The sequence below is a fragment of the Hypanus sabinus genome, chromosome 10 (genome assembly GCF_030144855.1).
Source record: "Hypanus sabinus isolate sHypSab1 chromosome 10, sHypSab1.hap1, whole genome shotgun sequence".
In the NCBI taxonomy this organism is placed as follows: domain Eukaryota; kingdom Metazoa; phylum Chordata; class Chondrichthyes; order Myliobatiformes; family Dasyatidae; genus Hypanus; species Hypanus sabinus.
In genome coordinates, this window is record NC_082715.1 from 66,563,824 (window position 1) to 66,590,145 (window position 26,322).

The 26,322-nt window shown below is 40.6% G+C and overlaps 1 protein-coding gene across 1 annotated transcript; it reads left to right on the forward strand.

Moving 5' to 3' along the window:
• Nucleotides 1–3,628: 3,628 nt before the first annotated feature.
• On the forward strand, nt 3,629–18,352 carry tmem18 (transmembrane protein 18). Its single transcript, XM_059982001.1, has 5 exons — nt 3,629–3,753; nt 10,412–10,529; nt 16,166–16,220; nt 17,370–17,463; nt 17,555–18,352. Exons 1-5 carry the CDS (start codon nt 3,667–3,669, stop codon nt 17,651–17,653), a joined length of 453 nt encoding a protein of 150 aa, XP_059837984.1. The 5' UTR covers nt 3,629–3,666; the 3' UTR covers nt 17,654–18,352.
• The last annotated feature ends 7,970 nt before the right edge of the window (nt 18,353–26,322 follow it).

The following is a 26,322-nucleotide window of genomic DNA, read 5'->3' on the forward strand; positions in this document are numbered from 1 at the left end:
ACTCAAGTCACTGGGTGTGTGTTTTTTTTTGGCAGAATGAGTTGTTTTCTTTTTCAAATAAATAACTTCATAAGGTGCATGTGGGATTGATGCTTCCACTAGCAGAAGTCTTTAATCAGGGGACAAAACATAACCCTGTGATCTCTGTCTTGGAAGACAACTTCATCACAGGCCCTGATGGTGTACCTGGTAGGGCTCTGAAAACCTGTGCCAACCGACTGCTGGGAGTGTTCAAGGACATCTTCAATCTCTCACTGCTGCCCTCACCTGCTTCAAAAGAGCAACAATTCTACCAGTGCCCAAGAAGAACAGTGTGAAGTACCTCAATACCAGTAGCTTAGTGGCACTCACATTTACAGTGATGAAGTGCTTTAAGAGGTTGGTCATGGCTATAATCAACTCCTGCCTAAGCAAAGACCTGGATCCATTGCATTTTACTCATCACCACAAGAGATCTGCAGCAGATGATTTCTCAGTGGCTTTCCACTCGGCCTTAGATCAGCTAAATACCTACATCAAACAGCTGTTTATCAATTTTAGTTCAGCGTTCAGCACAATCATACCCTCAGGTCTAATCAACTAGCTCCAAAACCTGGGCCTTTGTTACTCCTTCTGCTACTGGATCAGTAACTTCCTTATCGGGAGACCACAGTCTGTGCGGATCAGAAGTAACATACCCTCCTCGCTGTTAGTCAACACTGGTGCACCTCAAGAATACGTGCTTAGCCGACTACTCCACACTTCCTACACCCACCACCATATGGCTAGGCACGGTTCAAGTGCTGTCTATAAATTTGCCTATGACACAACTATGGTTGGTAGTATTTTGGATGCTGATGAGGAGGCAAACTCTGATTGAGGTAGATCAGTTGATTGAGTGGTGTTGCAACAACAACCTTGCATTCAACATCAGTAAGACCAAGGAACTGATTGTGGACTTCAAGTGCAGAAGATGAATGAGTGAAGAGTTACAAGTTCCTGGGTGTTAACATCACTGAAGATCTATTCTGGGCCCAACATATTGATGCAATTACAAAGGAGGCAGCAGCTATACTTCACTAGAAGTCTGAGGAGTCAACGACCCTCACAAATTTCTACAGATGTATGTGGAGAGCATTCTCAGTGGTTGCATTACCATCTGGCATGGAGGGTTCACTGCACAGGATTGGCAAAAGCTGCAGAAAGTTGTCAACTCAACCAGCTCCTTCATGGGGACCAGCCTCCCTAGCATTGAGGACACACTCAAAAGTTGATGCCTCAAAAAGGTGGCAAAGTAAAGACCCTCATCACCCAAGAACACCCGTTTCCTATTGCCACCATCAAGGAGGAGGTACAGGAGCCTTAAGGTACATACTCAATGTTTCAGGAACAGCTTCTTCCCCTCCACCATCAGATTTCTGAATGGACAATAAACCCAGGAACACTATCTCACTATTTTTATTTCCTCTCTTTTTGCATTAATTACTTAATTTCTCATACATACAACAAATTTCATGACATCTGCCAGTGATGTTAATCCTGATCCTGATTCTACTTTTCTTGTGATGTACTTTAAGATTCAAGATTGTTTAATGTCATTTGCAATGCACAAGTCTAAAGGAGAACAAAATCATTGTTATGTTGGATCCAATGCAGCACAAAAAACACAATTTGATAAAGTACACAATAATGAAAAATGCATGATAAAAACATGCATATGGTCATTTATAAACAAAGATTGATTGTATGTATATAAAGTGACACTAGGCACAGTTTATTCACTGGTGACTAACATGAAATGATTTGTATGAATGCCATACAAAACCAAGTTTTCATATGACATGCAATAATAATTAATTAATGCAGAATTACTGTAAATGGATATTTGACTTGAAGGAACTTGGACTTACCATCAATTCCAAGAAGACTCAGATCATCTACCAACCGTCACCAACTGAGACAAATCCAATAGAACCATCAATTCAACTTGGCGAAACAACCTTGAAAAACGTGCACTACTTTCCGTATCTTGGAAGTCACCTCTCCTCCAATGTCGACCTTAATAACAAGATCCAACATCGTCTTTAATGCGCTGGAACAGCTTTTGAACGTCTCCGAACAAGAGTCTTTCATGATCGTGACATCCGAACAGACACCAAAATGCTAGTGTACAAGGTGGTGATCCCAATGCTCCAGTATGCACCAGAAACCTGGACAACATACCGACGACATCTGAAGGCACTTAAAAAGTTCCATTAGTGCTGTCTTCCAAACATCTGAAATATCAGCTGGGAAGATAGACGAGCTATTCTGCGTGCTAAATGAAGTAAAAACAACAAGCATTGAAGCCTACGTCATCAAGAACCAACTAAGATGGAGCGGTCATGTCATTCGGATGAAAAACAAATGTCTGCCAGAACAAAACTTCTACTCCCAGCTTAAAAAAGGCAAAGGTAAAAGAGGCGGACAACAGAACAGATTCAAAGACGTCTCAAAAGCCAACATGAAGAAATGTAACATCGACATCAACAATTGGGAAACCAATGCCAAGGACAGGAAACTCTGGCAAGCCATCATCCGAGAAGGAACAACAGCTTTCGAAGCCAACAGGTGTGCAGAATTAGAGGAAGAGAATAAAATGGAAAGAGAGGCAGCAACGACCAAAGCCCGATCTGCCATCTGGAACTAACTGTCCTGAATGCGGAAGAACTCGCAAAGCCATGATTGGACTCATCGGCTACTTGGAGAGCCCGTAAATAGATCAAGGGAACGAAGACGATCGTCCTCGACCTCGAGAGATTGCCATGACGACGACAACTTGAAGGACTGAAAGATCTCTTTCCATGCTGTTTCTTTATTCAAAAAGATTTTAGCAAATCTGGGAATTTAGGACCATGGGCAACTGGCACAAAAAAGCAAATGAGATCTGGGACAGATCAGTAGTGGTCCTGTTGAATGATGGAGTAGACTTCAGGCGCTGGTAACCTAACCCTGCTAGGTGCTCTTGTGTTTTCTACAAAGTGCGTTTACTTTCTGTAATCCATGTAGTTTTTTAATATCGGAGAAGCTGTGCTAAGATACTAGGTCCCACATCTTCGACATGTTACATAGAGACAAGAGGCTGTAGATGCTGCAATCTGAGGCCGAAAACATTAAGTTGAAGGAACACGGTGAGTTAGACAGCATCTGGGATCAGAAAGGAGCAGCCGGCTGTCCATTCCCCTTTGTTGTGTCAAGTGCAGTCGTCCAAACAGACGGAGTTCTGATGTGATAATAGGGTCTAAGAGGTTATCTGTTTGGGTTGTTCCCTAGCAGTGATGGCATAAAATACTTTCAATGTGTACAGCTTTCGAGTTAAATTCACGTCGGACAGTTCTCATGAAGTCACTGACTTGACACGTTAACTATGTTTCTCTCTGCACAGATGCTACTCTAACCTGACAAGTATTTGTAACAACTTCGCTTTTTATTTCAAATTAACTCAGATTTCGGCTAATTCCGTTTGAAAATCAACCATAAAATCAACCATTGAAGTTACTCTTCAATGTTGGCATCAACAGCAAACTCAGTTCATGGGTGAGCGACAGCAAAGGGGACCAATGGCATCGCGACTCCATCCCAACTCCTGTATCATAATGCGGAGGCAGAAGAGAAGGCGGGACTTCCGGTATAAGTTCCGCCGCTGCAATGGAGCAAGAGGAGGAAGCGAGAGCAGTGCCCGTGGATGACATCAGCAAGCTGCGTATCACCAACTTGTGGACTATCCTGTTGTCAGTAAGTGAAAAAGAACGGCGACGAGTTGTGTGGCTTAACGATGAGAAGCTCAGGTTGGTCACGTTGAGGCGTCACTGGGGTGGGCTTTCTGTTTGCGCTGCTGAGGCGTCGTCTAGGTTAATTGGCGTAATGACGTCATCGCCCTGCGCTGTAATATTTCGCAGGTGCCTGGCTGGCCTTCCCTGTATTTCCTGGTTCCTTTATTTCTTATTCAAAGTATTGGTCTTCATGTCTGCCTCTTATGGGTATCTGTACATAGAGATGTTGAGGGGAATGAGCAGGTTGATTGTTTGCCCAAAAAAGCTGTTAAAAGCCTATCTATGGATATAAACATTACACTTAGCAAATCAGAAGATAAGGGATTGGTGCAACGAATTTGGGAATTATGGCAAGACTTGTGGGATAATGAGCTTAAGTGGAGACTCCTTTACAGAATATATAAAACTGTTGAATTGATGGAAGAAGGGGAAGATTATTTACAGTCTATAGGCTCTATAGAAACATAGAAAACCTACAGCACAATACAGGCCCTTCGGCCCACAAAGTTGTGCCGAACATGTCCCTACCTTAGAAATTACTAGGCTTACCCATAGTCCTCTATTTTACTAAGCTCCATGTACCTATCCAAAAGTTTGTTAAAAGACCATATCATATCCACCTCCACCACTGTTGCCGGCAGCCTATTCCACACAATCACCACTCTCTGAGTAAAAAAAAAATACCCCTGACATCTCTGTACCTACTCCCCAGCATCTTAAACCTGTGTCCTTTTGTGGCAACCATTTCAGCCCTGGGAAAAAGCTTCTGACTATCCACACGATCAATGCCTCTCATCATCTTATCAGGTCACCTCTCATCCTCCTTCATTCCAAGAAGAAAAGGCCAAATTCACTCAACATATTCTCATAAGGCATGCTCCCCAATCCAGGCAAAATCCTTGCAAATCTCCTCTGCACCCTTTCTGTGGTTTCCACATACTTCCTGTAGTGAGGCAACCAGAATTGAGCTCAGTACTCCAAGTGGGGTCTGACCAGGGTCCTATACAGAAACAACATTACCTCTCAGCTCCACCGCATGCCTTCTTAACCACAGAGTCAACCTGCACAGCTGCTTTGAGTATCCGATGGACTCAAACCCCAAGATCCCTCTGATCCTCCAAACTGCCAAGAGTCTTTCCATTAATACTATATTCTGCCATCATATTTGATCTACCAACATGAACCACTTCACACTTATCTGGGTTGAACTCTATCTGCCACTTCTAGGCCCATTTTTGAAACATATCAATGTTCTGCTGTAACCTCTGACAGCCCTCTACACTATCTACAACACTTCCAACCTTTGTGTCATCAGCAAACTTACTAACCCATCCCTCCATTTCCTCATCCATGTCATTTATAAAAATCACAAAGAGTAGGTGTCCCAGACCAGATCCCTGAGGCACACCACTGGTCACTGATCTCCATGCAGAATATGAGCTATCTACAGCCACCCTATCCCTTCTGTGGGCAAGCCAGTTCTGGATCCACAAAGCAATGTCTCCTTGGATCCCATGCCTCCTTACTTTCTCAATAAGCCTTGCTTGGGGTATTTTATCAAATGCCTTGCTGAAATCCATATACACTAGATCTACTGCTCTATCAATTTGTTTAGGCACATCCTCAAGAAATTCAATCAGGCTCGTAAGGCACTATCTGCCGTTGACAAAGTCATGCTGACTATTCCTAATCATGTTACAGCTCTCCAAATGTTCATAAATCCTGCCTCTCAGGATCTTCTCCATCAACTTACCAACCACTGAAGTAAGACTCACTGGTCTATAGTTTCTTGCGCTATCTCTACTCCCTTTCTTGAATAAAGGAACAACATCCGCAATCCTCCAAAACCTCTCCCATCCCTATTGATGATGCAAGGATCATCGCCAGAGGCTCAGCAATCCCTTCCTTCATCGCCCAGAGTAGCCTGGGGTACATCTCATCCAGTCCCAGCAACTTATCCCAACTTGATGCTTTCCAAAAGCTTCAGTACGTCCTCTTTCTTTATATCTGCATGGTCAAGCTTTTCAGTCTGCTGCAAGTCATCACTACAACCGCCAAGATCCTTTTCCATAGTGAATACTAAAGGATTCATTAAGTACCCCTGCTATTTCCTGCGGTTCCATACAGACTTTCCCACTGTCACACTTGATGGGTCCTATTCTTTCACGTCTTATCCTCGTGCTCTTCACATACTTGTAGAATGCCTTGGGATTTTCCTTAATCCTGCCCGCCACGGCCTTCTCATGGCCCCTTCTGGCTTTCCTAATCTCCTTCTTAAGCTCCTTCCATTTTGCCTTATAATTTTCTAGATCTCTAACATTACCTAACTTTCTGAACCTTTTGCAAGTTTTTCTTCTTGACTAGATTTATTACAACCTTTGTACACCACGGTTCCTGTACCCAGCCGTAACTTCCCTGTCTCATTGGAACGTACCTATGCAGAACTCCACAAAAATATTCTCTGAACATTTGCTACATTTCTTCTGTACTTTTCCCTGAGAACATCTGTTTTCAATGTAAGCTTTCAATTTCCTGCCTAATAGCCTCATAATTCCCCTTACTCCAATTAAATGTTCCCCTAACTTGACTGTTCCTATCTCTCTCCAATGCTATTGTAAAGGAGATAGAATTATGATCACTATCTCCAAAATGCTCTCCCTCTGAGAGATCTGATACATGACCAGGTTCATTTCCCAATACCAAATCAAGTACAGCCTCTCCTCTTGTAGGCTTATCTACATATTGTGTCATGAAACCTTTCTGAACACACCTAACAAACTCCACCCCATCTAAACCCCTTGCTCTAGAGAGATGCCAAATGATATTTAGGGTAATTTAGTTTTCATTTGCTAAAGAACTAGTAGAGTTTCATTTCCCAACTCACTGCACCACACTTCAGTCCAGTTGGTGGCAGTAATGCTCCTTTAAGTTGGACAGTCAATCGTCATTAAAAGTCAGAGGAAGAAAAGGAAGAAGATCCATGAGGAACTCCAGTCGTATTCTTTCAAGTGGGGCTGTGTGGAGCTCCAGTCTCTGATTGTAGCCATAACACATGGGAGTAGAATTCGGCAATTCAGTCCTTTGAGTCTGCACTGCCATTTAATCATAGCTGATCCAATTGCCTTTCAATTCCAATCTTCTGCCTTCTCCTGTAACCTTCTGTGCTCAGACTCATCAAGAATCTGTCAACCTCTACCGTAGTGGCTGCCATAGCCACGTTAGACCATAAGACAAAGGAGCAGAATTAGGCCATTTGGCCCATCGAGTCTACACCACCATTCAATCATGGCTGATTCTTTTTTTCCCTTCCTCAAGCCCACTCCCCAGCCTTCTTCCCATAATCTAGATGCCATGTCCAATCAAAAAACTGCCAAGCTCTGCCTTAAATACACCTAGTGGCCCGGCTACCACAGCTGCTTGTGGTAATAAATTACACAAATTCCTCCTCAGCTTCATTGTAAATAAGACGTCCCTCTATTATGAGGTTGTTCCCTCTGGTTTTAGATTACCCCACTACAGGAAACGTTTTCTCCACTTCCATTTTCTCTAGACTTTTCAACATTCGATAGGTTTTAATGAGATCCCCTGTATTCTTCTGTACAGAGGATGTGGAGAGTGTGCAGAGGGATATAGATAGGTTAAGTGGGTGAGCCAAGGTCTGGCAGATGGAAAATAACATTGGTAAATGCGAGATCATCCACTTTGGAAGGAATAATAGAAGAGCAGATTATTATTTAAATGGTGAAAGATTGCAGCATGCTGTTGTGCAGAGGGGCTTGGGAGTGCTTGTTCATGAATCACAACAAGTTGGCTTGCAGGTACAACAGGTTATTAAGAAGGCAAGCGGAATGTTGGCCTTCACTGTTAGAGGGATTGAATTCAAGAGCAGGGAGGTCATGCTGCAACAATACAGGGTACTGGTGAGGCCGCACCTGGAGTACTGTGTGCAGTTCTGGTCTCCATACTTGAGGAAGGATATACTGGCTTTCGAGGTAGTGCAGAGGAGGTTCACCAGGTTGATTCCAGAGAAGAAGCGGTTAACCCAGGGGTGGGCAAACTTTTTAACTTGTGGGCCACAAAGGGTTCTAAAATTTGACAGGGGGGCCGGACCAGGAGCAGATGGACGGAGTGTTTTGGTAATACACCTCATAAGAGAAAATAAAATATCATGGGATATGTAGAAAACATGTGCTTTAATTTCAATTGAAAATGAACAAATACATTACAACAAAATATCTGTCTTTGAAGTCCCATGATATTTAGCTATTTATTGAAATGACTTTTAAAACACTGAAAATTAAATGAATAAAATACAGCTTTTTTTAATAGTAACAGTTATTATTTTAAAGCACTGAAAATTCTGTTATCCTTCAAGATATTATCATCATCACTCTCCTCCTGGCTGTCTTTATTTCAAAAACGGTAGGAGATGCAGATCTACTTGTCCTGCTCCTTCTTATTCAATTGTCCCCTGTGCCAAAACTCAACAACGACCAGCACAAGGACAGAACAGTGACAGTGCGCCAGTATGCGGAGCGTGTTATTTGATCTGGAGCGCATTTTTTTATTTTGAGAACGTACGTGCACCTGAGCACTACTCATGTCCATCACTTAACAGAAATGACATGTAACATGTAAGGCTCATTGAAAAAAATATTTTCAAATGCATTTTTACATAACACAACGAAGAAACTTATTTTTAATTTCAGTGGGAACAGTGTTGTTGGTCTCCCTTTTTAGCCAGCACATCAAAGTCTGGATTTAGTTTTGTTGTGGTGATTCTCAGGATGGATCTGAGGTGTTGGTCAGTTAACTTGGATCTGTGGCTGGCTTTGTTGATGTTCATGACGCTGAATGCCTGTTCACACAAATAGGTCGAGCCGAACAAAGAGTAAAGCACAAATGTGGAGTAATACGCTGCACCTCAACAAAGGTCAATGTGTAGCGGTGTGCTACATGCAGCGCTAAAATTACGACACGGAGTCGGTAACTGCAGTCGAAGAAAAAAACTTTATTCGAAATCCCCAGCCTCACTTTTATGCCTCCCTCAACCTGCCCCCCATGGCGCAGAGGCTCCAAAGCTCTGTGCTCGCAAATCCCTGCAGGCTATCTCCCTTAGCCGGAACGCTGGCCGGTTCGGATGTGCCAGGAAATGGGTTGCCACAAATGTATATAGAGTGCGTCATCTATTGGGAAAATGCCAGAATTGCGGGGAAAAAACGTTAACAAGGTTTATTAATATAATTTCATCAAGTTCTAAGGGCCGGATTAAAAAGCTTAACGGGCCGCATATGGCCCGCGGGCCGTAGTTTGCCCATGCCTAGGTTAACCTATGAGGAGAGATTGAGTTGCCTGGGACTGTACTCCCAGAAAAATCAGAGGGGATCTTATAGAAGAAGATTTAGGAGGGCGACGAGGAGAAACTGTTTTTCCAAAAGAGAGTAGTAAATCTGTGGAATTCTCTGACCAGGGAAGCAGTTGAGGGTTCTTCTCTAAATATATTTAAGATACAGTTAGATAGATTTTTATATAGTAGGGGAATCAAGGGTTATGGGGAAAAGGCAGGTAGATAGAGCTGAGTTTACGGACAGATCAGCCATGATCTTATTGAATGGGGGGCAGGCTCGACGGGCCAGATGGCCTACTTCTGCTCCTATTTCTTATGCTCTTATGCTCTAATTACTACCCTGGAAGTCCTTTTTAGCATTCTACCTAGCCCCCTACAATCTGTCTTCTGGACTTCATCTCTTTTCCTCATGTGCATTGCTGCCAACATGTACCAAGACTCCTGACTGCTCACCCTTTCCTTTTAGAATGCTGTGGACCCAGTATGAGATATCCCTAATCCTGGCACCTGGATGGCAGTGTACCATTTGGGTGTGTCTATCGCATCCACAGAATAACGTGTTGCAGCAGTCTCTGTCCATAATGTCGGGCTGTGTTGTGCAGCAATGTCTGGTCTGTAATGTGGGACTGCAAGGAATATGGCCCAGTATTTGTGACAATCGTGAAGAATGTTGGCCCCTATCTGTAATGCAGGGCTGTGAGGAATGTGGCCCCTGACCGTAATGTGGGGCTGCGAGGAATGTGGCTCACTGTCTGTAATGACAGTGAGGAATGCAGACCCCTATCCATAATGCGGGATATGAGGGATGTGGATCTCTGTCCGTAATGTGCTGTGAGGAATATGGCTTCCTGTCATAACGACCGTGAAGAATGTAAGCACCTATCCATAGTGTGTGCCTGTGAGGATTGTGGGCTCCTGTCCTTAATGCAGGGCTGTGAGGAATATGGCCTCCTGTCCGTAACGCATGGCTGTGAGGAAAGTGGGCCCCTGTCCATAATGCGGGGCTGTGAGGAATGTGGGGCTGTGAGGTATGTGGGTCCCTGTTTGCAAAGTGACACTTTGAGGAACACTGGACTTGGTTTCTCACTTTTAACCAATTGCAGGTGTATAAAAAGCCACTTATCTAATTGGGGGGAAAAAAGTAATTGCTGCAGTAGGACCTTGTAACAACAGTTTGGTCATAATGTGTAAACTGTTTACCTTTTCTACGTATAATATTTAATAATGAAAGAGAAATTGTGATTTATTTTAATCTGTTCCTTTTGTTGTACAGGTTCAATGGTCAGAGCCATGGCTGATTGGGCTGATAACTTTTCACATTCTCTGCTTCATCCTAACTCTGACAACAATCAGATTCTACAGACTACAGATTGCCCATTTCCTTTTTATGAGTAAGTTGCCTTTTGTTTTGGTGTTCAAAATACAGGATCAAAGACTATTAAATACTCAGTCTGAATCTAGTGCTTTAAAATACTGATGTTCAAACTTTGTGAGATCTCACCTTGGGTTGTCTTCACTTCTATAAATGTCAATAAAGTATCATGGTCCTTGAAAGCAGCCTTTCTGCCTGCTCCTGCCCCACTGAACTCATGCCTACATACTGTGAGTCCATTTTAACCCCTTGGTTCAGTCCCTTCCCACCTACACCCACGACACTTCACATGCTCTCAATCTCCGCAACATCTTCTCCGGCTCTACTCACATCATTTTCACTATGGATGTCCACTGTCTATATACACTTGTATTCTTCACTGAGTAGGCCTTAAAGCACTCTGCTCTTTCCTCGACAATCGGCCCAACCAGTTCCCCTCCACCATGATCCTTTTCTGTCTGGCGAAACTGGTCCGCAGAATCGACAATTTATCTTTCTGCTCCTCCCACTTTCCCTGAACTTAAACTGTAGCCATGGGCATCCACATGGGCCCCAGCTATACCTGCCTTTACATTGGCTATGTGGAACAGACTATTTTCCAAGCCTTCCCTCATAATGCTCCCAGCTCTTTCTGTATTACATTGACATTTGCTTTGGTGCTATTTAACATACCCATGCTGAGTTTGTCAATTTCATCAACTTTGCTTCCAACTTCCTGACTTCCCTTAAATTCACTTGGTCTACTTCCAAGTTCGAAGTATATTCACTATCTGAAGTATGTATACCATATACATTTATGATTCATCTTCTTGCGGGCAGCCACAAAACAGAAACATAATAGAGTCCACAAAAAACTGTACACGATCCAATGTGTGAAAAAAAGAACAAATTGTGCAAGCAATAAAAAAAAGTAAGCAATTACTGCACAGAACATGAACAGCAAAGGCCCCAAAAGTGAGTCCACAGCCTCGAAGGCCACTGGTACCTCTCTCCCCTGGAGATAAACCATCTACCGATATAGTTTATAAAGCTACCAACTCCCACAGCTATCTTAACTATACCTCTTCCTACCCTGTTTCCTGTAAAAATACCATCCCTTTTTCCTCAGTTTCTTTGTGTCCACTACACCTGTTCCCAGGTAGAGAAGTTGTTTTCTGGAACATCAGAGATGTCCTCCTTCAAAGAATGGGGTTTCCCTTCCTCCTCCATTGATGCTGCCCTTACCCAGATCTCCTCCATTTTTTGGGCATCTGTCCTCATCCCATCTCCCCAGCACTTTTAACAGGGATAAAGTTCACCTTGTCCTCACCTACCACCCCATGAGCTTCAACATCCAGTATTCTCTGCAACTTCTGCCATCTTCAAAGGGATCTAATCACCAAACACATCTTTCCCTGCTCCCCCACACTCCACCATTGTCTTTTTTGCATGGATCACTTCCTCTTTGATCCCCTTATCCATTTGTCCCTCCCCACTGCTCTCCCTCCTGGCACTTACCCTGCAAGCAGCAAAAGTTCCACACCACCTCCCTCACTCCATTCAAGGCCCCAAACAACTCTTCAAAAACCTTCAAAAAATAGGATTTCCCGATGGCCAACTATTCCAATTCTTAACCCCATTCCCATTCTGACATGTCGGTCTGTGGCCAACTCGACTGCCACAATGAGGCCACTGTCAGGATGAAGGAATGACACCACATATTCCATCTGGGCAGCCTCCAACCTGATGGAATGAACATCGATTTCTCCAACTTCCAGTTATTTTTCCCTGTCTCACTCCCATCTGCTTCATTTCCCCACTTGAGTTCCCTTCTTACCCTTTTCCTTCTCCACACCTGCTTATCACCGTGGTGCCCCTCCTGCTGTCCTTCCTCCCCATGCTCTGATCTTCTATCAGATTTTTTCTTCTCCAACCCTTTATTTTGTCTACCTGTAACTTCCCAGTTTCTTACTTTATCCACCTTCCTCTACCACCTAACTTCACCTATCCCTTCTAGTTTGTATTCCTTCCTTTCTCCCTACCTTCTCATTCTGGCTTTTGGACCCTTTCCTTTCCAGTCCTGATGAAGGATCTTATCCCAAAAGGTTGCCTGTTTATTCTACTCCATAGATGCTGCTTGACCTGAGTTCCTTCAACAGGTTGTGTGTGTTACTCTGAATTTCCAGCGTTTGCAGAATCTCCTGTGTTTATTACTGTAAACAACCCTGGCTTCTCGAGTTTTCCTTTCACTCAAGTATTTGAGTGTCCTGTAAGTTTCCAGATTTGCCAGATTCCTTGTTTGAATTACACTGATCACTTTTCAGCCACTGTCGTACCATGATTGCAACCTTCAATATCCTTTGCCATCCAAGGTTTCCTAATCCAGCCATCCTTGCTTTTCACCTCTGCTAGAACTTGCTGTCCCTGAACTCATACTAGCTCTCTTTGAAAAGTCTCTCACTTGATAGCTGTTGTTTTATCCACAATTATTTACTCTCAGAATGTATTTGCTAGGTCCTCTGATTTGCTATTGAAATAGGTTATGCTATAATCTTAGGCTACTGAAAGATTGATTGGGTGGTAAATTTGCAGAGCAATGGAAAGTGTAATTTAACCTTGATAAATTTAAAGTGATGTTTTCAGAGGTAAAATAAGAACAGAATGCACAAAGAGTGGAGTGGCCTAGGTGTACATGTCGAAAGGTCCCTGAAGGCAACAGCACAGGTCAATAAGGGAGGAAAGAAGCTGGCAGGATGCTAACCTCCATTGGGCAGACAATAGAATATAAAAACAATGAAGTTATGGTACAGCTCTACAAAACACTGGTGAAGCCACATCTGGATTATTGTCTGCAAATTAAATTGTCACAATATAGAAAGGATATGTATGCTCCAGGGAATCAGAGAATGTGCACAGGAAGTTAATCAGATGTTGCCTAAGATGGAGTATCTCAGTTACGGAGAAATATTGGATGTCCTCTTTTTTGAAGTGCAAAAGGTGGCAAGTGGAGTAGGGGTAATCGAGGGACCTTATGGAGGTGCTCAAAATTGAAAGGCATTTAAGGAGCAGACAATGGTAAACTTTTCCCTGAAATAATGTCTGTTTATTCCACTTCATAGATGCTATGTGATCGAGTTTTTCCAGCATTTGCTGTGTTGCTAGTTATTTCAGCCATGACCCTTTATAATTGATAAGCAATACTGCTTTATTTGAAAAAAAATTAGATGACTATGCATGCAAGGCAAACAAATTTGTCTGATTCATTTGAGTTGAAAAGCAAGTTAATCTCTTTAACTGAATCTGAACTTTGAAACTAGATACATCATTTGTGGTAATGCCAGGGATTGCAGTATATGCTCATAGGCACTAGAGGTCAGTGTGGCACTTTATAAACGTTCTAAATCTATTCCAATATGGACTGCTGTGCAATTAACCAATTAACTAATGGAAAGATGTTACTAGGTGGGTTTCAGCTTAAATTAAGTGACTAGGTTTTTCGCCAAACTGAACCCCAATCTTTTGTCTTTAATTCAGGTGTGTATTTCAATATTTTGTTAATTATATTTAACAATATAAAAGTATTTGGAACATAAAACCAAATCATTCATAGAGACATTCACTGCTGGAGTTGATGCTCCACGTAAGTTCATTTCTACCTGAATTATTACAGACCTTATGTTTATTCTTGTTCGGAAGAATCAGAATCGGAAGAATTAGTATACAGACCTGAGTGTGTAGGGAATAAGAGCCTGAGGAAAACTTTTCAGGGCACCAGTGTTGGGGATAATCTTGCTGCTTATTTTTAATTACTGCCATTTGTCAGGAAATCAGAGATCCTTGTAGAACTATGGGCTTTATAAACCTTAAACTTACACAATTATCGCATGAAGTTTTACTTCGTGAACATTAATATCACATTTAGAGAATCATCCTTTTGTAATGCAACTTTATTTATGTTGCAGACTATGTAGTGCAGTACAGTAAATCCCTGTACATTTTTGAAGAACTTAGTATAAACAATGAACAAAATATGGAAATGTTAGAATATCTTTCACACAGACATTTCTGAGATCAGGTATCAGTATGAGTTTGTTGTGAGTTTAAATCTCAAACTATAAATTTAGTTATCATGGTGATTATATTTTGACTTGTAGAAGTAATATTAATAGGCTGAGCATAGAGGTCAAATGGTGATGTGTTACAGTGATGATGAGTTTAATGAATGATGACAGTGCAAAGCAGATCAATGAAGGTATTTCAGTTAGGTGATAAAATGGATGTTGGTAGTTCATTGTCTGTATAACCTAGCTCTTGGTTCTTGGGGTCCTGACTGAAAAGAACTTCTAATATTACTTCATTGCAATAAGCAATTTGTTTATTTTGAGTATTTTTAATTTATCAGTTTGTATAACAGATGTAATATATTACATCAGTAGTTTTGAACAGATGAGCAGCTTAATATTATATTTCCGTTAGATTTCCATGTATGAAGCTAAACAGAACATTGTATTGCATTTTGATGCAAGATTCAGTTACGACAAAGATTTAAAATGTGTGTGTATTTTAAGTTCCCTCTTCCTGTTGGTATTTCCCCCCCCCCCCAGGATAGAATTGCACTTACCTAAAAATATCTCTGCTATGTGAAATCACTATTTTCAATGGTCCAAGAGTAACTATGCTCTGTGACTGCAATCCTCAAGTAAATAGTGTAGAAAGCTACCTTACTTAAAAGCAAATGCTGTGTTACTAGGGTTAAGAGAACAGTATTAATCCTATTTCAAAATTTGAAGTAACAAATGTGACAATTTGCATTAATGCTTTAAAGTTTAAAATAAATAGAAGGCAATTTTTTTTTTTAATTCTCTGCATTCAAGATGAAAAATACAAGTGCCTGTAGATGGGCAAACTTTCTTAGTCATCAGTGATTCGCCACTTATTAACGTTCAGGTGTCACTGTCAAGATTATTTAGACTTTGGCCTTAATTGTTAAGGAAATAGAGCTATCTATCTTAGTTGGAGAATACCTTGTTGTGAATAAAAAGGTATTAATTTATCTGTTAATCAGGCTTCATGAGACTTGAGCAAGTTCATAGGTGATCATCTCGTGATTACAGAAACCCATGTTTCAGAGACTCAGCTTCACAGCTCAAATGGATTAATATATGGATACAGTCCTGCTCACTTATACTTACATTTCAGATGTAAATTAGATCTGTAATCTTGTAAAAAAATAGATCCAATGTGGGATTTTTATTTCTAGAGGAAGTAATCCTAGATACCAGGATTGTGTAGATGAAGTGTTGTACTTCAGTGCAAAGAGTACATTTCTAGAATTTGTTTGAGTTCTGTTTTGATTGGAAAGAATAAAAATGTTTAGTTTCTAATTATTGGAAGCATTGGGCATGAAATGAGAAGTCTCTCTTTCTCCACTGGTCATCAGTAGTAGAAAGCTGCAGATAATTTGTTTCTGCCTTGGCACTCAACCTCCAGATGCATTTCGGTTGTTTTTAGATTCTTTAAAATTCTTCGTAAGCATGGAATAATAAAAATTTGTGTTTATGTTGGAATGTGAAATTTTCTGTTAAATTAATGAAAACTTGAAATGAAACCAACTTTGATTTAACTGTTAAATGGTCAAGTCTTTCTAATATGCATCATAATGAATTTTTCTTTCAGTTGTGTTAGTATACTGTGCAGAATACATCAATGAAATGGCTGCAATGAACTGGAGGTAAAGGCTGTGGAAGCTTTATAATGTATTTTTATATAAAACTCTGTAACTAGTATCTCTCATTATTGGTTATTCATTTTTCATAATTGGAACTGTGAGTAAATTAAAAAGTTGGTAATTGCTCATCATAGGATAGTCCAATGTTGTTAAGTTTGTTATTTATTTACAACCCTAATTATCACTGCTCATCTGGACAATTTATCTATGGGACAAGGGAAAATATTGTTCAAAGTCATAGAAAATGGTAAGAAGAAATATAGAAAATGAAAATGAGAACTAAATAAAATGGCAGATACGGACAAAAATGGCAAATGGACTTCACTATCAGTAATATTATGGTGTACATCTTGATTATTTAAGGCATTACATATTAATTTATTTAGTTAACAATACAGCTGGCCCTTCTGGAGCTTCGAGCCATGTCGCCTGGAATCACACAACCCTAACCTATTCATGGGACAATTTACAATGACCAATTTAATTGATGGTCTTTAGACTGTGGGAGGAAACTGGAAGAGCCAGGGAAAACCGAAGCATTCCACAGGAGTATGTACAGAGTCCTCACAGAATGATGCCAGAATTGAACTCTGAACTCCAGAATGCCCTGAGGTGTATTAACATTGCACTAAATGCTATGCTACCATAGTGTCCAATATTGCTAAAAATACAGATAGATTTTGGAAATTCAAGTAAAAAGTCATTAAAGGTAGTATTTCAGATATGAAATCACTTGCCAGAATTGGTTATTTGAAATAGAGGGAATGCCATCATGAGTGAGCAGATTAGGTGGCTGAACATGAATGAAGAGAAAAGGGCAACTGCTGCTGGTGGAAGTGACAATCACCAATGTAGGCCAGAGAAATTGCTTATTTCTATATTTGATTCTACTCTTTTTGAAATACTTCAACTTAACCTGTCATAAATGGAATTCATAGAAAATTCTAAATAATTCCAAGTTGTTGTCTTTTCCCTAAAATCTAATATGAATATTGAACTTTCATTTCAATAGAGTGTTAACTTCAATATCTAGTTAAGCTTGTAATGTTGCTTTTGTAAGGACAAACTGCTGAACATTTCAAATATATTTTCTTTGGCTCAAGCATGTCCTGATGTTTAAACCAGAAGCTCAAATTGTTTATTTTCTTTCAGATTATTTTCTTTGTATCAGTATTTTGACTCCAACGGCATGTTTATTTCTCTCGTCTTTTCAACTCCACTTCTGCTGAATACAATGATCATTGTGGTATGAGTTCACTTCTACTTAATTTTATGTTTTCACTTGTCTAGTATTTGATTAATGTTTCAGAAATTTCACCACTTTGTTTTTTTTTCAGATCATGTGGGTATATAGAACATTGGCAGGAATGACAGAACTGAAGTCACTGAAGCAGAAGAAGAAAGCAAACAGAGAACAGGGCAAGAAAACCTCATAAGCCTGTTTATGTAGCTTTGGGTTTCTTTAAGCCTCTCTGATTCACCTGGAGCTTTCCCATTTTCTGTTGGACAAAGTCAGTCTGAATACAGGTTCAAATTTATTATCGTGCATGTTGATGTCATGATATTTTTTAACAGCAGTGCAGTACATTGGGGAGATGTTACAACATAAGAAATAGAAACAAGTGTGGGTTATTGAGCCTCTTGTGCTTGCCTTAATCATTCCATAAGGTCATGATTGGTCTTGCAATCAAGAAGTAGCATAATTATAAGTTGTTGACTAGACACATGCTGACTTTAATACTACATCTGGTCAATGAATGAATGATATTATGAACTTTTCACCAGTGGTGTATGGGCACAAGATATGTGTCAATAAATATTAAGTAGCATGGCTGATTCTGTTAGTTATCCAATTAAAGCTGAACTTTTGTCTCATCATTGAGGGAATTGGAGCAGTTTACATTTTGAGACTGCCAGAGGAGTGCCTTAGTATTTAAAACCCTTTGTGTAGTCAATGTACAGTGAAAACTAAATAGCTTTTGCCCCAACCCCAAGAAGAGTGCTTAGTTGTTTGTATGAGTTCTGACATAAGACAGCTAAGTACGAATCCTGGGCTCTTTTTTAAAATTTTTAATCTTCTGTACATTTTTTTAAACTGAAACTGGCATTTTATTAAATCACATTCTTGTAACTTTTGAACAGTGTCTTGTGTTGAATCAAGATTGTGTTCCTAATCCTATATAATGCTATTGGTGGACTTGCAGTACATAGAAACTAAGGTTATAAACAAAGCAATGGACCTGTCTTAATTAAAGATTAAAGAGAATGTTGGATCTATTTTTACAGCCACTACTTTAGGCTCAGGCTAAGTCAAGGTCATGAAGTTCCTGAAAATAAAATAAGCAAAGGAAGAATTAATATTTTCAACCTTGGGCCTATTTTCTGAGTATAGTGGATGATCTGTATTCACTGGATATTTGGAGCCATCCTTTGGAATACTAGCAAACTGGGATGAAATGGAGATGATACAAGAGCTTTACCAGAGAGAATGATTTGTGTGTGGCCTCCCAGTGTCTGGTATATTTGTGCTTTTGTTCTAAAGGCTTCACTGAATGAGCAAAATTTAAGAGGTTATCAATGAGGGGAAAAAGTAGCAATGTGCAGCTATTAGCTTGGGATCATTGAGCAGATAAAGCCAGGGGTAGAATGTGTAGATAGTTGGAGTAACCAAGTGAGAGATACCAATCTACCTGAAGATGCCCCGGTATGGACATATTGGTGTCTAGTGCAGTTTCGCTAGGGACATTTTGTGTAGTTTTTCATTTCTACCTAGGGACAATGATGCGACGTGCTAGGATCTAGAACAAAAAGAACTGAAACAAAGACAAAAACAGAATGGTGGAAGAACTCAGTGGATCAAGCAGTATCTGAGGAGGCAAAATAGTGCACTTTAAACCATTGTTTATACAACAAAATGTACTAAATCTTGCTTGCTTCAAATAAAAGTACCATCACTAAAATATGGTCAAAGCTGATCACTTCTTATTTGGTTGTGCATGGTTTAATTGGTATAAAGCCAATTAGTTGAAAAGAAAATTGGTTCTGAATTTCCATGTGGATTAAATTAGTAACTGACTTCTGCCATTAGGAAACTACAAGTAAATTCTCAGAGAATACAGTACCTGTCATGGTTCTGTCAATGGAATAACAACAGCGGAAGCCAATGAAGCTGTTTTTTCTCCCCCTAGTTTATCAGGATTCAACACTGTCCATTCTGCCCATGTGCTCTTTGAGTCACTGCCTGGTGGCTTTCCAGGAACTTGTGCTGAGTGCTTCACTCCCTAAGCCAATATATCATTGACCTTGCATAGAGTCTTTATTCAGATCAAACAAATCAATGTTAGTAAGGGAACTAATCCGAATTGATTACAACCTAAATCTTAGGCATTGTATTAAACTTAAATTATACATTTCATATGCTGGAAAGTTACTGGTTACCTATTTAACGATTGTGTTTTAAAAATAGAATCTTCCAATTATGCATCTAAAACAGATACTTCATTTTTGCCTCATGAGTTGTGTAAATAGATGTATAATTCATTTACTGTACTGTGTTTGCTTCAGAATTAATGTCTCCAAAAATTAGGTTTAAGGTTATTAACTAATATTACAAAATTGCTACATTCAACACTCGAATTAAAATTTACTTATTTCTCAACCAGCTAACCTGTGCATAAAGGTAATGTAAAATTCCGCTCTGCTTATACTCATCAACTTGCAGATTCATCATTATAGACATAATTTTAAATTTTATTTTAAGTTTTGCTTTTAATTTTCCTCCAAACTAGATTCTTATGAGAGTTGAAGCAATAGAGATGGAACCTGTAAATGCCAGATATGTGTTTTTTTTAAAATTTGCCATTAGATATTGTCACCCAGATCTAATGGTGTATTCTAAATAAAGTATCCCTTACAGTGGACCATACTCTTTTTCTTATTAATGACTTCCCAATGTCTGATGTGTACAGTAACTGTGGGCAGCAGATATACTGTGTTGTTACATCAGGATAAACCAGTTGAATTGAAAGTGTGATGCATCAGTGGGATACAGCTGAAAGTCTCTTTTTGCAATAGTGGTAGGGATCTTTTGTTTTTGAAGCTGGAAGTTTTATTTTTCATGGCAAAAATGCATTTCAGTAACTTACTGTAATCTTTCCATATTTAAGAATGGGAATGTGATAGAATTTTCAGGGATAATAGCTGATCAGTAGGATAAATACCAGGCTATGAATATCTACAACAAGAGACTAACCATTGATCTATGACATTCAGTGTCATTACCTGACATTCAGTGACCAGGTTCTTCATCCAGCAATATCCTTAGGAAATCAACATTGATGAAGTACTTGACTGGACATGCCACACCATCGTTGCAAAGGCAAGCAGCAGGCTGAGGATATTGGTGAAAGGATTCATTCTTCATAGCCATAGCCTTTCAGCCAGAAAGCAAGGTAAGAGTGTGCTGAAACACTCCAGCAACAACAACTCAAAGGCCAACAACAACCAAATCAAAAACAGTTTGCTTAATTAGAATCACATGTTTTTACATTGGCAGTACACAGTTGTAGTATTGTGTCTCAATATCATACATAAAATGCAATTACTTATACAAGCTGCTCTGACCTCAACTCCCAAACTGCTGACCTCTATCACCAAAAATGAAAACAAAGTCAGGACTATTGCCTGCAGATTCCCTTCCCAGTCTCACAACAACTTGGATCAAGAAAAATATTGCAATTTCTTCATTACTATTGTTGCCAATCTGGGAACAACTACAACAAATATACTATAAAGGATTGCATTAGCTTATTTGAGCTCTGACCGGTGACCAATCTGTACAGCAGAAGTGTAAGGTGGTTTTCACTCAGGTGCACTCTCTGAGTAGAGAAAGACAGTGGTGGATTGCAGCAGCTAACTTCAGTTTTGAGCACCAAGCAATCAGCATTTGGGATTGATTAGCAAGAGCAAATTAAAGGAAGGCAGGTTCAAGTGCAGAAGCCATAGTGAGTGTGGACAGAGATAGACTGGTGAGGCTTCAGTCAGAGAAGGCAAAAAAGAAAAGCTCTAGATAAAGTTTTTTTTTCCCCCTTCATTCCATCTGCTCAGGACAGTAGAGATGCCAAGCAGAATAGTTGAATACTCCTCTTGCAGGATGTGGGAAGGCAGGGAGACTTCCAGCGTCCCTGATGACCACAACTGCGAGAAGTGCATCCAGCTGCAGCTTCTAACAATGAACATGGAAGAGTTGAACTTGGAATTGGATGAACTCTGGATCATTTGAGCGGCTGAACAGGTGATAGATAGGGCATAGTGAAAGGTAGTTACATGCGAAGTGCAGGGTGCAGGAAACTGAGTAACTGTCAGGAAGGGGCAAGGTGTTAAAAGAACCAGTGCAGAGTACCCCATGGTCATCACTCTCAAAAACAAGTATACTACTTTGGATACTGTTGGGAAGGGATGACCAAACAGGAAAGTTATAGCGGTCGGGTCTCTGGCACTGATTCAGTGACTCAGAGGGGAAGGTTGGGGCTGTGGTGATAGGGAATTTGTTAGCTAGGGGAACAGACAGGAGGTTCTGTGGGTGAGAAAGAACTTCCCAGATGGTATACTGCTTCACAGGTGCCAGGGCCTAGAACATCTCAGATCGAGTCCTCAACATTGTTCAGTGGGAGGGTGAACTGCAGAGGTCATGGTGCCATGACATGGGTAGGAAGAGTGACGAGGTTCTACATAGGGAGTTCAAGGAGTTAGGTGCTAAATTAAAGGGCAGGACCTCCAAGGTTGTGATCTCTGGATTGCTACCCATGCCATATGCTGGTGAGGCCAGAACTAGGAAGATTATGCAGTTTAACACGTGGCTAAGGAGTTGGTGTAGGAGGGAGGGCATAACATTTTTGGATCATTGGGCTCACTTTCGGGGAAGGTAGGACCTGTATAGAAAGAAAGGACAGTTTGCACCTGAACTGGAAAGGGTCTAATATCCTAGCAGGAAGGTTTGTTAATGCTGCACGGTGGGGTTTAAACTAGAGTTGCAGGAGGATAGGATCCCGAGTGCAAGAATAGCTAATGGAGAGGTTGTGGAGACAGACCTTAGACAAAGTCAGAATTCAAAAGGTTGAGCATGGTATGACTAGTGTCCTGAGCTATGTATGTTTCAATGTAAAAAGTATCGTAGGTAAGGCAGAAAGGCTCAGGGCATGGATCAACACCTGGAATTATGATGATGTAGCTATTAGAGAGAGTTGGTTGCAAGAGGGGCTGGACTGGCAGTTCAGTATTCTGGGGTTACGTTGTTTTATACATGAAAAAGTGGAAGGAATTAAATGAGGAGGGGTGGCGTTACTAGTCAGAAAATGTCATGACAGCGCTCTGTCAGGACAGACTGGAGAACTCGACTAGTGAGGCATTATGGGTGGAAATGAGAAGTAAGCAAGACGTGACTGTGTTTATAGGGCTCTATTACAGACCACCTAACAATCCGAGGGATTTTGTAAAGAGATTGCAGACAGTTGCAAGAAGGTAGAGGTTATTATAGCAAGTGATTTTAACTTTCCATACATTGACTGGGTATCCCATACTGTTAAAGGACTAGATGGGTTCAGGAAAGCTGTCAAATGTGTTCAGGAAAGCTTCCTTCATAAGTATACAGAAATCCCAATGAGAGAATGTGTGGTACAGGATCTGCTCTTAGGGAATGAGGCAGAGCAACTGTTAAAAGTTTGTGTAGGGGAACACTTTGCATCCAGTGATCACAGTGCCATTAGTTTTAAAGTAAATATGGAAAAAATAATAGGTCTGGTCCATGGGTTGAGATTCTAAATTGGAGAAAGGCAAATTTTGATTGAATCACAAATGATCTGGCATTAGGACAGGTTGTTTTCTGGCAAAGGTGTACTTGCTAAGTGGGAGACCTTCAAAAATGAAATTTTGAGAGTACAAGGCTTGTATGTACTTATCAAAATAAAAGGTAAAGATAACAAGTGTATAGAACAGTGGTATTCAAGATATATTGAGGCCCTGGTTAAGAGAAAAAGGGAAGTACGTAGCAGGTATGGGCAAGCAAGAACAAATAAGGTGCTTGTGGAATACAGGAAATGCAAGAGAACACTTAAAGAAATCAGGAAAGCTAAAAGAAGGTACAAAGTTGCTCTCGCAGACAAGATGAAGGAGAATCCTAAGGGATTCTACAGATATGTTAAGAGCAAAAGGATTGCACAGGACAAAATTGGTCCTCTTGAAGAACAGATTGGTAATCCGTGTGTGGAGCCAATGCAGATGGGGAGAATTTAAATGAATTCTTTGTATTTACTCAGGAGATGGACACAGAGTCTATAGAAGTGAGGCAAAGTGGCATCAGCTTCATGAATTCTGTACAGACTGCATTAGGAGGAGTTGTTAGCTAACTCAAGGCAGATCATGGTGGATAAATCCTCAGGGCCTGACAAGGTGTTTCCTTGGACCCTGTCAGAGACAAGTGCAGAAATTGCCAGGGTCCTAGCAAACATATTTAAATCATCCTTCATGACTGGGGAGGTATGAGAGGATTGGGGGGGACGGGGGACGTAAGAAATAGGAGCAGGACTAGGCCATCTGGCCCATCAAGCCTAGTCTGCTATTCAATAAGATCATGGCTGATTTGACTATGGTCTTACCTCCACCTACCAGTCTTTCCCCAATAACCCTTAATTCCCCAACTAGGTAAAAATCTATCCAATCTTGTCTTCAATATATCTACTGAGGTAGCCTCAACTGCTTCATTGGGCAGAGATTTCCACAGATTCACCACTCTCTGGGAAAAGCAGTTCCTCCTGATCTACATTCCTAAATTTACTCTCCCAAATCTTGAGGCAATGTCCCCAAGTTCTAGTCTCAACTACCAGTAGAAACAACTTCACTGCTTCTATCTTATCTATCCCTTTCATAACTTTATGTTTCTATAAGATCTCCTCTCCTTCATCTGAATTCCAGCAAATACAGTGCCAGGCGACTCAATCTCTCCTCATTGTCTAACCTCCACTCATCTCTGGAATCAACCTGGTGAATCTCCTCTGCACCACCTCCAAAGCCAGTACACCCTTCCTCAAGTATGGAGACCAGAACTGCACGCAGTACTGTGTGTTGCCTGCACACAGTGAGGCATCACCAGTGCCCTGTACAGTTGCAGCATAATCTCCCTGCCTTCAAATTCAATCTCTCCGGCAATGAAGGCCAACATTCCATTTGCCTTCTTGATAGCCTGCTGCACCTGAGAACCAACGTTTTGTGATTCATGCACGATGGCTCCCAAGTCCCTCTGCACAGCAACATGCTGCAATTTTTTTACAACTTAAATAATAATCTGCTCTTTCATTTTTCTTTACAAAGAGGATGACCTCACATTTACCAATGTTGTATTCCATCTGCCAGACCCTTGCCCACTCACTTAATCTATCTACATCTCTCTGTATCCTCTGCACAATTTGCTTTTCCACTCAATTTAGTGTCGTCAACAAACTTTAGATACACTACAACCAATATTATTCTGCTGTTTAGAAAAGACACTAAACATAAACCAGGAAATTACAGGCTGCTGAGTCTAACACCAGTACTGGGAACGTTGTTGGAAGATATTCTAAGGGTGTGGATATATAAGTACTTGGATAGATATGGACTGATTATGTATAGTCAGCATGGCTTTGTGTATGGCAGGTCATGTCTAACCAAACAGAGTTTTTTGAGGAAGTTACCAAGAAAGTGGATGAAGGTAAGGCAGTAGATGCTATTTACATGGACTTTAGTAAGACATTTGACAAGGTTCCACCTGGGAAGCTGGTCAAGAAGGTAGAGCCACTCAGAATTCAATATGAGGTAGAATATTAGAATAGACATCGGCTTTGTGGGAGAAGCCAGAAAGAGGGCTGCCTCTCTGACTGGAGGCCTATGATTAATGGTGTGCCACAGGAATCAGTGCAGCATCCTTTGTAGTTTATCTTCTATATCAGTGATCTGGATGATAATGCGGTTAACTGGATCAGCAAGTTTACATTTGGCACCAGGATTAAGGGTGTAGCGGACTGTGAGGAAGCCTATCATGGCATGCAGAATGATCTGCATCAGTCAGAAAAATGGCAGATGGAATTTAATGCAGACAAGTGTGAGGCTTTGAACTTTGGTAGGACCAACCAGGGTAGGTCTTACACAGTAAATGGTAGGGCACTGGAGTGTGGTAGAACAAAGGAATCTGGGAATGCAGGTCTATAATTTGCTGAAAGTGGCGTCACAGGTAGGTAAGGTAATTAAAAAAAGCCTTTGTAAATTGGCCTTCATAAATCAATGTACTGAGTGTAGGAGTTGAGATGTTACATCGAAGTTTTAAGAGACATTGGTGAGACCTGATTTGGATTATTGTGCACAGTTTTGGTCACCTATAGAAAATATGTAAATAAGGTTGAAAGCACACAGAGAACATTTACAATGACATTGATGGATCTGGAAGACCTGAATTACAAGAAAAGATTGAATAGGTTAGGACTGTTTTCTTTAGAACATAGAAGATTGAGGGTAGATATGATAGAGGTATACAAAATTATGAGGGGTATAGATAAGGGTAAATACAAGCAGTTATTTTTCCACTGAGGTTGTGTGGGGCCAGAACCAGAGTTCAGGGGTTAAGGATGAAAATTGAGAGATTTAAAGAGGAATATAAGTGGAACCTTCTTCACTCAGAGGGTCGCAAGAAGCTGGAATGAGCTGCCAGTACAAGTGGTGAATGTGAGCTCGATTTCAATGTTTAAGAGAAGTTTGGATTGGTTCATGGACAGTAGGGGGTATGGAGGATGATGGACCTTGTTCAGAGTGATGAGTTATGCAATTTAAATAGTTTGGGTATGGACTAGATGGGCTGAAGGGTCTGTTTTTGTGCTCTACTCTATGACTCTAGTTCAGGAAGGCAATTTACCATCACTTTCTCAAGGCAATTAGAACACCCCGTCCTTGTGGTGGGGGGAAGGGATGTGCCTGGCTACTAACACAACTGTTTCATACATTCAGAAAATTTCTGATAATCATTTAGTCCATTTTCAAAGCAATCTTTACATTGTTGGATTATGTATTTTTGAATTATTCT

Excerpts from the sequence above, each read along its gene's own strand:
- tmem18 (XM_059982001.1), top strand. The coding sequence starts at position 3,667 with ATGGAGCAAGAGGAGGAAGCGAGAGCAGTGCCCGTGGATGACATCAGC. Across the intron at positions 3,754-10,411 it reads TGTGGACTATCCTGTTGTCA|GTTCAATGGTCAGAGCCATG; the intron begins GTAAGTGAAAAA and ends TTTGTTGTACAG. Across the intron at positions 17,464-17,554 it reads TGAATACAATGATCATTGTG|ATCATGTGGGTATATAGAAC; the intron begins GTATGAGTTCAC and ends TTTTTTTTTCAG.